Source organism: Papilio xuthus, unplaced genomic scaffold, assembly GCF_000836235.2.
Source record: "Papilio xuthus unplaced genomic scaffold, Pxut_1.1 DF828952.1, whole genome shotgun sequence".
Taxonomy (NCBI): domain Eukaryota; kingdom Metazoa; phylum Arthropoda; class Insecta; order Lepidoptera; family Papilionidae; genus Papilio; species Papilio xuthus.
This window is the reverse complement of record NW_013529697.1, coordinates 7,886,412-7,899,329: the sequence shown is the minus strand read 5'-3', so window position 1 is coordinate 7,899,329 and position 12,918 is coordinate 7,886,412. Positions and strand designations below refer to the sequence as shown.

The following is a 12,918-nucleotide window of genomic DNA, read 5'->3' as shown; positions in this document are numbered from 1 at the left end:
TTTGTAACAGAACCCGACTTGGTTTTAGCATTTTAAATTAGTCTTGGAAGGTGACGCATCTGTTACATATCGTATGAACATCTATCGAAGGAAATAGGTTAATGCACTTTGTTTGATCGCTGGGTTCTTTACGATTATTTTCTAAGGTATTTGACGTTAATCTTCTACCAATATGTCAGTCTGAAACGCTAACATAGCGATGTTATGGGCAGATATAAGTAAGCATAAAAATAAATAATATTTTACAACAAAGGTACGCCTAAAACTATCCTGGTTGGGCACCCTGATATTTAAAACTTAATTAGTAACGTCCTTTTCGAAGGAAGAAAAAATAAACACCAAACAAAGGCAAATGTGTGTGACTCATTGTGGGAAATACTGTTTTGAGTCTTATGTATTATTAACCCTCATTTTACGTAGAATTGTTTATGAAAAAATGTCAGAGCCGTAAAGTGAAAATCAAAGATTTCCCGATTATTTTATTGAATACAATTTTACTTTTAACGAAATTCAAGACACTGAAAAGAAAATCAGGTCAAATTTGTGTCTATAATGACACACAGATTATAATTATTATCTAAGACAAAGCCGCGAAGGTCAATTGTTTAATGTGTTCAGATAGTGTTACACATTTGTGACAATCTTGCTAATATGACATTAGCGGCCACCGCGCTGCGGTCTGCGTTTCAGCCTAGATATTTAATCGTTCGTCCTGATAGAATCAGTTTAAGGACATTTTGTGTAAAATTAATATTTCTTTGAATTTACCTATTAATAAATAGAATGAATTTGTTTCAACTATTAAACTATAGATTAACCTTAACGTAAACTATCAAGATATCCTGAATATGACATCATTTCAAGGACTTTTCTCTTCTTCCCCTTTCTTAGAATGTTTGAATATATGAATTCCGTTACGTGGTGTTATTTGGAATAGAGAAAGGTTACTTACTTTTTGGTCTGGAACGTTGGGGACTGGTTAGTTTTTTTTAAATCCAAATGGACAAAGCCATGTGTGACATATAGTATCAAAGATTAGAGTATATGCAAACAAAACCAATTAACATTAAAAGATTAATTAGCACTAGTATCCTAACGGCTGTCTATTTCCTTAAAATTTGCTAATTTTATGTGAAAACTAATTAATTCACTAGCGTGAGAAAATTTTATTGAGGATGTCTCGTCACGTAATGACCAATAAAATAAAGACTTCAAAACCATAGGCTTCTTAAATACATTGATTTGGAGAATACACGATTGCTGGAACATGTTGGTTTATATTGACGAAACATGTTGGCTTAGCTAGCCTGTGTAAACTTTATAATCAAGGTAAAAACGCTTGTATTTTATAAAATTCGGGTTTTCGATGAAGTCTGGATAAATCATGCATACATCTCTCAATAAATACTATTATAAAATCTAAACCTAGCTAATATTGTCTGACTATTAGCCTTAGCGTAGGCAAATTCTTTAATCAACCTTTCTAATGTCATAAACATACCGACGTTTCTACGCAATATAAAGTCAATAAGAAAAATGCAATGACGTCAAGTCTAGCAAAAACTTGCATTTAACTTTGCAATTCCGTATTTGAAATTTATGCACTAAGAAAAGATATTTCAGGGCAATGCACAAAGACGTGTCTGGAGCCCTTGAGTCAATACGCCGCGCAATGATGACAACTATTTATATTCAAAGAGCTGTATAATCTATACTTGCAACCATAGACAAAAGATTGATTATTTTTTAGCTAAACATTATCTATGTCAATAAAAATATTTTAGGACTGCTTATTCTGATACAGTTTTATAATTTAAGGAAATAAATTCAATTAATAAGCTTAAACTGATATCAAATTAATTAAGCTTTTACTTTTGTGTTTTTAAGAAAAAAAAATAATATGACATATAAAATTAAATGTGACATTTGAAAATATTAAAGATTAAATAAATCTGTTATTGCATCCTTTTAAAAAAACAAATTTTTAAATATCAATACGATAATAACACGTATGATTCATTTCATTTATTAACTTCGGACTATATAAATAAAAACTACTTCCTTATAAGAAATCATTCAGCCATTTTTACTGTCAATCGGTCTAGATATCTATCATCAGACTAAAATATAAAGTTTTATAAACACAAAAACCGTATGTAGAAAATTAGAACAAAAATGTACACTATCGACATGTTTGTTTCATTTATCAAACGCATCAAGACTACGTAAAACGGATTCATTTAACAGATTGTTGACTTTTCTTCCTGTAGATAATGCTGATTTAAAAAGAAGATTCGAAGGTTTTACTGCATAACCAAACAAAGTGAACGGCTGATCATCTTACTTAAGAAATTGTATATTAAAAAAAAAGTGAATAAAAGTCACTTGTAACTCTTTATACCTTTCTAACGCTAAAAATTCTTATCTAAAATTTCGATTCTAAACAAAACTTTGTCAAACTTTACATTGTTTTTATTATCCACAACGTAACAGACGATAAACGCGACATTAAACTTTTTTTTAAAATACATCGCACGACGCTGCGCCGCTCCATTTCCGTAAACAATAGTATTACTTAATTAAGCACACGTAACTTGATGCAGTACAAGTTTAAGTGATTCAACAACTTAAATGCGATACAAAATGAATTAATTGGTTATCTGTAACATTTCCGTCAAGTAATTGTTTAGTTGCAATTTATCACCATATGTAGCGAGATTTTTACGTGTTCATTTTGATGTCAGAATTTCGTACATGCCTTATAAATTATAGTTGTCGCCCGCTCGGGATTAAAAAAATACTTAATTAATAGCCTACGTGTTCTTCCAGACTATGTTCTATATGTATGCCAAATTTCAAAGAGATCCGTTTACCCGTTCTGGAGGAACCTACAAACAAACATCCATCAATCCAAACATTCCCATTTATAATATTAATAAGATGTTAGATATTGCACTTTTTAAAATATGAAACTAGTATAATATAGCTGCACATAATTTTACAAATAAATAAACGTCACAGAATCACAATAAGTTAACCAACATAGTTCTAGTTTAATCAACATTCTATTGGTTTCTGAACGAACTAACATAGGCTTCCCAGAATTAAACCAATAATGATTGAATTCTATCGATAGCGAGTCTGACTGAGTCGATGGCTCAGTGGTCTAACGCTTGACTTGCAATCTGCAGGCCCTGGGTTCGAATCCCGCCATGTACCAATGTGTTTTTCGATTTCCGATTTACATATGTACATTTATCCGACGTTCTTACGGTGAAGGAAAACGTGATGCAACCTGCACATATCTGAGAAGTAATTCAAAGATATGTGTGAAGTCAACCAACCCGCACTTGGCCAGCGTGGTTGACTATGGCCTAGTCACCCCTAACTTAGGGTAGGCTCCGAGCCCCTCGGTGGGGACGTATAGTGAGCTGATGATGATAGCGAGTCTGACTGTCTATAGATGTCCTTTTGATTATAGAGTCGATTCAAAGACATTATAATAAAATTCTAAACGAGTATTTATATTAAAAAAGGTTGCATTCGTAATCAGTGTTAAATGTAGGAGAAAGAACTTATTCTCATTCCTTTCCCTATTAAAAACAGTTAGCTGAAGTTAAATGTAAATAATAGATTAAATAAACACATCTCTTTAATGTTTTCATCATTACGTTTCATTTTTTGAACTTCAATTTGAATGCACTTTGTCTTTTCTTTAATGTGAGTACTGCAGTAAAATTATTGAAAGAAAAAAAATAAAAAATATAATCTTTGAACAATCACCTAAGATCTAGATGAGATGTAATGATAAGTTTAACAGTGGTAGGGCCCGCTTTAACATCTTCGCACGACTTGGCCCGGCTCGTCCGGTGAAATACCACGACCACACAGAAGACACGCCTCAAGTGGAAACAATTCCGTGTTTCGTCTAATGAGTGTGCGTCCCGGAGGCCTAATTTAGGCCTCTTTCCCTTCCCACCCTTTTTCTTAAGGAAAGGATGGGAAGTGAAAGTGGACTTTCCGGATGAGAGGATGCATGGAAATATTTCCTTTCTGTGCATTCTCTCCTCCGTCGATTAAAGGTAGGCAACGCATATGCAATTGCGTATGTCTATGGGCAACGGTCACTTCGCTATTTCAGCGATTTCAGGTGACTGCTCGCTCGTTTGCCACTTTATAATATAAAAAAGTAAGGACTTATCCTTAATCATTGCAATAAATAGCCCTTTACTGTCCGCAGTCAGGACACAATAACACGTCCAATTTTCACCGCATGTCCACGCAGCGGCCATGACACTTGCGCCATTACTATTCAAAGCAGGTGCGAGACAGCGAGCGATAAATTGCATATTATTTCGCTACTGTTACATAGCGTCCATGGTTTAACCTGGTAAGTGGCATAATTAGACTTACCTAACATGTTGCATCAACGAATATAGCGCTGCTGATCGCCATATTTCTAACCTATAATTTGATAAGCAATCAATATTCGATAGCTGCTGTAAACAACATAAAAGCAAGAGACAAATAACCGGTTTAATTGATACTAAGTAAACACTAATCCACTAACCTTTGTAATTGAAATTTCTCTAATTAAGTAGAGGAAGGCCTCCTTTTCTCATCCTATCCTAAACTTTCCGCCCTCCATGTTTCTTTTGCGTTTGCGCACATCTTTGATTTTATGGGATAGCAGTCTGAATAAGAAATTACTGTCAGACTAATCTTCTTACGCGACTACTTTAGGTTGGTAAATAGCGATATCATTCACAAAAAACTACATGCGAGAGTACTTAGCTCTTATAAACATATTACAGCACATCCAAGCTCGTCCAAATTGTAATTTTGAATTCAAGATGCAGCAATAAGTCCGGTGCCAACTGAGCCAGAGAGGTGTGCAAAGGGCATACTTTTAACAAAAATTTCAAGGTCAATCAAATCAACAACTCTTAAGAAAGAAAGAATCCGACTCATTTTCTTTCTCGTTTAGACCTTCTGGGAGTCTTTACACTCTGCGACATTTTATTATAAGTCTTTTATCATGTCATCACTCATTTAACATGAATTAAAATGCCTTAAAAATTATAAACACAAATTCTAAATAAAAGAAATTTTATTATATGCTAAACGGAGAAAAAAGAATCAATAGTAATAATAATAAAAAATTACATGAACAATGGCATTTATTACGATAAACCTAACCTACAACAGTTGTGACGTATCTATCGATATAGTGCGCAACACTAGCGACATATCGATAGACAGTCTTACAGCGTAAAGGACACTTCACAATTCAATTTGTACAATTTCAAAACCGACCACATCACTATGTTACACTCCACTCACACAACAAAACAATGGTCGACTATACAAATATGATCCAAACGGTACATGAATATAAAACAGCTGAACGAATTCCATACAAATGTTACTTTCTTAACTACATACATACATACAAACCTGTCAGTCATGCATATTTCAATTATATAAAACAATTGTTTTTCAAAAATTATCAACAAACAAACGAAACAACGAATCTGTGGTTAGTCAAATAACTTAGTAATTTAGTAGCGGGATGTATTTTATCATGTTGTTTTACAAAATATGAGAAAAATTCCATACAGAAAAAGAAATTAATTTTTAGCAACATTTTTTTTTACAATTGAATAATTTTTCAATAAAAACAAAAACGACAATTTCTATTAATTACACTGAATTTACACCTCACATTTAACGCGGCTATATTTTATTTCACATTTTTTCTTAAATGGTCAATTTTTCTATAACTCCAACATTTTTTTTTCTTTTTAAAAAAATGCTAGACTAAGATTAAAGGACAAGTATTTAGGCACTTTTACTTTGTCAGAATTTAAAAATTTGTATATTTTTTCAAACCATAGTTCTGTTGCATTGTGATTTAAAAAAAATTTTTTGCAATTTTTGACGTTAAATACGAATATTTTTTATGTACAATTTCATGGTTCTTTCTTCATTTTAAATAAACAAAGCACATTTATATAACAAACTGTTATAAATTGAAGTAAAATTTATAAGATGCTCTGAAAAACATCTAAGCTCTGTGATTTTTTTAACACGCTGTATATAATCATTCAACATGTCATCAGTTATAAGGCTTACAGGATGTTCAACGTTCGTCCAATCGTTCCACCGATAAATGGGCCCAATGGAACATTTGTTCCAATCGAACCATCGCCCACATTTTATTTAGGTTGAGTTATAATTAAATTTGGTTAATAAAAAGGTAATAAAGTCCTCAATAAAATGGTCTTGCATGTATATATTTGAATGAGGTTTGGACGTAGGAGAAAAAAATTACCATTGGACCGTTTGATCGGTGGACTGATCAGGCATACAGAAAACATCCTTTGTTTATTGACTATATCCTTATATACTATAATATATTTAGATAAAATAAAATTGAACAGTTTTGTAGATAAAACGGCATAAGACATTTCTTACTATACAAAACTGTATAAAGGCACTGTTACAATAAATTGTTAATAAAAGCATATAAAAAGTTGATTGTGTTGAAGATAGAGAAATCAAGGAAAGGAAGAAGCTTAGCATTACAGACGGATAGATTAAATGGTATGCAAATATCTAAATAATCGCATCAGCGCGTTAGAAAATGTTATAGTATTTTATTGTCATAGATATCCGACTCGAAGGACCATGTTTTATTCTTTTTTTTAATTGTAATGACATAGATGAATTCTATCCATATATTTAATAAGTATACGCCATACTTATAAGGTTTTTCTGAAAATATTTTTTTAACAGATATCTAGTGAACCAATAAAGAACCGAATAAAATATGAATGGACGGTATTTGGTACGTGCCAAATGTATATAGAGAATTATAATACCTGGTATATAATATATATATCAACTTGGTAAATATTGTGAACTAGCCCATTATGACCTTTATACAGCGTGTCCCAAAATTCAACGATAAAACGACAGTGGTGTATAGCCAGATGGACTAGTACACGGAGGAAAAAAATGGGTTTTGGGACACGCTGTATATTATGAACATTTAAAACATAAAATAAATCAGAAATTGTAAAATTTCTTTTTTTAGAATAATTGGTGCTAGTTTATATATTTGTTAAAAAATAATATTCATATATCTTGAAATCTAACGATAATGTTTAGAGTAAAAGTAACGAAGTTTGTTTAGAGTAAAAGTATTATTTTGCAAATTATAAACTTGATATACATTTGATAAAAATATACATTTGATAATATATTTTCAACAATTGCACTAGATAGAGATGCTGGGGCTGGGCGCAGGTACGACACTACCGGAGGAACTAAACAACATCTTATTTCATATTTTGAGATCAATTTTATCTTTATTTTCGCCCGCGCTACCCCAATTTGGTTTTTCCATTTTAAAAAAAGCAAGAATTTTTATTTTGAGATTTTTTAAACTAAATTATAAAAGAACATCCTGTGTACAGTTATAGTTTCCAAATTATTATTTAAAACATAGTCAACAAATCCAAAAATCAATTAGATATAAAAACGATATGAATTTTGAAAACAAAATTAAAAAAAAAACGATTAAATTCACAGGAAACCTGATTCAAATGGCACAATTTGTACTATAGTACAGTCAAGAACAAAAACTACGAACCTTCAACATACATCAAATAATACATACATAAGTTTTTACTAGTTTGTCAACATATTACTAGTAAACGAAACACTGGAACAATTACTTAAGGTTTTTGTAAATTTTTCCGTTTTTTTTAATGTATAAAAGGTTTGTTGCCAATTTATCTTCCCTTATGTTTCATCGTCAATATTAAAATCCATACTCATACAAAATTAAGAAATATACTGACAAACTAGATACCATCTCACAATACATTCCAAAACTCAAACCTTTTGTGTCTGACTGTACTAATTAACTAAACACGAAACATAAAACTCAATTTAAAATCGAGTACCCTCACATTTTCCCTCCATTTCGTACATGTTCATATTTAAATTCACATTTACTTACGCTAAAAAATAATTACAAAAAAGAACACATGCCTTACTTAAACTACTTCAAGAAAATAAATGTGGCCCCATAACATAATTTTGTTTTCGACTTTTTTTTCAATATATACAATATTAGCATTGAAAAAATGATTTTATTTATTTTTAATGATTTGAAAAAAAAAATCCAGCATAAAGATTTTACACATAGGTAAAAAAAAATCATCGGTCTATGACAAATTAAAAAAAGAACAATGTTGTCAGGAAATTTACCTTTGAAAATATCTTGAGCAATAAATTCTATTTTTTCAATTATTTCTTTAAATTCTCTTGAGAAAAGATTGTCTTGTTGTCATTTTATTAGATTTTATGATGGACGACTTTTTAAATTACCGATTTTTATTTTCAATATCTACACAATTAATTCATTGAAATTCGACCGAATCCCTAAATTAAAAAAAAAACAAACAAATTATTATGTCATGTAATAAGAAAATTAAAAAGTGTGTCAAAAAATTATATTCAGTTGTGTTTAAATCACACAGATAAAAAATCAACAGTGTAATTTTTTTTGACATATTTAACCAAAAAACAAACCGTAGAGCCAAATTTGGAGAGCCACAAATTATTTAAATTTTCTCTTTATAATTGCTTACTAAGCTTGTAAAATATATAAAAATGTATTCATGATTTAAATGATAAAATATCATACAACAAGTAAAATCGCTTGTCATTTCTCAATTTCTATCGTCATATAAAAAAAATAAAAACAAAATTACCTACGATGATAATTTATCTGTGTACTAATGTACAAATGACAGTTAACATTCAGTGTTGCCACACGTCGCTGTCATACGTTCACTTTTTAGGTTATTTGATTGTAATAACCTCAATTCAATCAGACATATTTACAATGAATAATATCTTCATATGTTACCATAAACATTCACGAGTATATTCACTTTCTAACATATTTATGTCTTTATAATTACAGTAACACTAAATACGTCTTACGTTTAAAATTTACTTGGACACATAATTTGAGCTGAATACAAGAACAAATTTTTGGGGCTAGACAAATATTTTTTTATCGGAGATATTAGTTCCAAAATAATTATAAATTATAATTAGTTCGGGGATTTTAAAATACCGAAACTGTGACGGAAATTTGGATGACTTTAGATTTTTTAATATAGATTAAAAATATCATAGACTAAAAATAATAAATGCATTATATATTTCAAAACGCCGCGACGTCATAAACAGAAGATATGGATCCATTTTCAGCACAAAATTAGACTTCCATATTACTTACAAAGAAAGTGTTGAATACATCGTCACAGTTTCGAAACAGGTTATAAAACATGCATATTTTTTGAGATTATCAAGTTATTGAATACGGGATACGGTGGGGCATGCTGTATGGAGGTCGGGCTAAGATACTGACGAAATAGCATTGTGCGGGGAGCCCATCTGTGTAAGCACCTTGTCCAGCCACTGCAGGGGACCGTGAAGGTGGATCTCAATCCAGCAGGGGGTCGAAGTAACATCCTGACGATGGTACTCCGCCCCCCAGCCCTTCACGAAAGACATCCTAATCGTACACATTTTAGTCAACTCATAAACAGCTTCAAAACCATGATTTACACTCTGCGATAGCAACTGAGCAAACTCTCGATTGTTGAATATCTTCAGGGAACAACCCGGAGGTATCTTGCAAACGGTGGAGGGATGGAAGCCATGATGGTGGTTGCAGTTGCGGCTCTGCACGAATATCGCCGCATCCGACAGGCACTCGGCATACACCTCGCCTGCTACATAGTATAAATGCACTCCCTTACCTATATGACGTCTAGTATTTTCTATAGTTGAATTCCTGTTAACATTACTGAGCTGACCGAGGCAGAACCTGTCACTATTGTTCGACGGATCGGTGAAGCCGTCGACAACCACCGAATGAGAGTTGCAATGAAAAACTTCACCGACCCTACAGTTGAGTTCGTAGTAGGCGACAGACGCCCAGTACAGGGGCTCCTGGTAGGAGACAGGGGCTACCTCCCCCGGAGGCTCGGTGTCGTCGGACGGAGGGGAGTATGCCGGTGGCGGCGTATCCGGGAGCTCCGAAGAAGCCGACGGTGGAAATCCTGTCCCAGAGTATGACACATTGTGAGGCATTGCAGGCTCTGTAGTCCTCTGGAAGGGCAGCAGGGAGTGTCCTGGCGCGAACTCAGAATGCCTCGGTACTAGAACTGGTGGCAGCACTGGACTTTCGACTCTCTTATAATGGTAGGGGTTTATGCAAACTTCTTTTTGTTTAGCACTGAAGGGGTATTGGCAAATTTCGAGAGGTTTTAGTTCATGGTGGCTCTGCAGGTCAGGCCAGCGCCACACACGGCAGTAGATCACATGAGGGAGCCCCTTGCGATGGGACACCTGGAATAATATTAATAAAGTAAATTAAAACCCTTCACATAATATATTATAAAGTCATAAGCAAATTCAGTCTAAACAAATTAAAAAATAAATACCTGTAATCGGCCATCAAGTGAACGTGGAATTGTGACACATTTGGATGGTGTTCCCGGACATGATAGTGCCCTCTCTAGTTCTTCTATAGCACCTTTTCTCTTCTTTAATTTCTTCACCAGACTATCTACTGCTTTCTCTGCCCATTTCTCTTCTTCGTCACCCTGCAATCATATAATTGGAATAATAAGTACCCTGCTTCAAGAAGACAATAACCTCCTTACTAGAAAAATTATTGTTTAAAAACACATAAGTTTACACTATTCCAGTATAGCAACAGTAATTCAACAGTGGATTATTAGTATAAACCTAAACCCATACTGCATTCAAATTTTACATGTGCAAAATATGCAATTTATACTGTACATAATGTAAGCACCATAACTCAAAACCATTAAATACCACATGGATTAGCTTAATACTTATTTTCTTACATAGATTTTTCGCTATCAATTCTCTAAATAAATAAAGATAGTAATATAATATTTAAATAACATTGTAGTAGTCCATCAAGCCAGTAATTAGTCATAGTAATTAAGTACTTAAATATAAATATCTGTCAAAAAATCCTATTATAATATAAATAAAAAAAAATACTAATAAAATAAATAAATCATCAAAATAATCAATAAATTTGTGTATAAAAATAATCTAAGAATGAGTCAATCAGTCTTCTTGGAATGTAATTGAAATTGACGAGTGAGTCATAACAACAAATTGAATATCCTGTTCGTAGTACAACATTTATTTTGAATACAACAGGTGGAAATGTGCAATCCAAATCTATTTATATATAATCCTTTGAAGGGAAAGGCAGGATGATGATGATAAATAAGTACATACAGCTCTAGACATATGGAAATCAGCTCTGAAGCAGTCAATTCTTGTCACAAAAATTAACTAACTTACATGCGAATTCATAGTTCACGGCACAGCATTGTAATAGAATTATGGTAGTTGCAAGCTGCCTGGTGACTACCAGTTTGCAGCTTGAAATGTCAATAATAACTAGCATAAATTAAGCTGAGTTGTGAGACAGTTTACTGATCTGCTCCACATATTAACTGATCTTCAGGTCATACATTTTAGTTGCCCATAGCTAGGTTCTATGAATACTATGTTTAATCTTCTATAAATTATATAAATATATTTGGGGACTATTGATAAAGTTAGTGTATTGATTAAAAAATTATCTATACTGTGAAAGCTGATGAAACTATGACTATACAATTTTTATTCATACATAAAAATACATTGACTGTTAAAAATCAATTAAAAAACAAAAATATTAATAATATGCAATGCATATTGTGTGTATGGATGAAGTCAAGGTAGCTATACAAAAATAAGATGGATTTTGTTGCATTGTAGCCACATTGAATATAATCTTCATATGTCAGATTGATTCCTATACAATATCATACAATCCTTTCATGTGAAAATGAACTTGTGTCAAATCAGGTGAAAAAGTTTTTAATACTACTTTAATTTCTAAATACTAAAGTGAGGCAAACTGGTGGCATTGAGTGTGTTAAAAAATATGTAAACCACTTTTATTTCTACTAGAAATTGTAAGGAAATACTATTATTAATTTATTTGTTTTACTATTATATATTTAATTTAATGATGACTTAAGCATGTATTTAATGCTTAAGTCATCATCAAAGTGTATTCATTTATGTTAATGTTGGATCCACTATAATTATTCCATAGTTTAAAGTAATTGACTCACAAATAGAAACAGTGTGTGTACTTCATGATCACTACAATAGTGATTCTATGTTCCCTATATAAAAGATGTTGTAATATTTTACATAGGTAATTTGAGTTTACAAAGTTAGAAAATTTTGTGTCAACAAATACATGACTGTTGCCATTTTTCTGTTAAAATTTCATCAAAAAGATAATAGTCCGAATGATTGTGAAAACAATAATTTGTAATGTTAGAGAACGAATTAGACGCCTGGAAATAGAATAACATTGTTCATAAAACAGTGCCAAGTGATGATAACCAAAAGTGGCAATGATACTCGCATCATCAAACATGTTACCTGTTTCCAGCCAAGAAGTTTCTTCACAGCGGGACTTGTGAAGGAGAATAGGCTATTCAGGCTCGACATAGGCCCGCTGCTAGAGGATTCACCATCGTCAGTCTCCATAGTGAAAAACCGTCCGGGAACTTTGATGAGTCACCACGAGCAAGGGAACCCGCTAATTCCTGTGGCGTTGAAACACTTAATCGGCCATCGATTAGCTCACTTGGTATTCCCCACAATATCCAGGATCCAATTACAATCACGAACATACAAAATAGCGATTAGCGTGACACTAGAGAATGACAGATAGAAAAAACATAAAGCCGCGTTAATAACTTCATGTTTTTA

General features: G+C 32.4%; 1 protein-coding gene across 1 annotated transcript; it reads right to left on the bottom strand.

The window, feature by feature from the left end:
- Nucleotides 1–8,203: 8,203 nt before the first annotated feature.
- Nucleotides 8,204–12,890, bottom strand: Mad (mothers against decapentaplegic homolog 1). Its single transcript, XM_013323927.1, has 3 exons — nucleotides 12,586–12,890; nucleotides 10,536–10,697; nucleotides 8,204–10,440 (listed from the first exon to the last, which is right to left on the bottom strand). Exons 1-3 carry the CDS (start codon nucleotides 12,691–12,693, stop codon nucleotides 9,442–9,444), a joined length of 1,269 nt encoding a protein of 422 aa, XP_013179381.1. The 5' UTR covers nucleotides 12,694–12,890; the 3' UTR covers nucleotides 8,204–9,441.
- Between the last annotated feature and the right edge of the window lie 28 nt (nucleotides 12,891–12,918).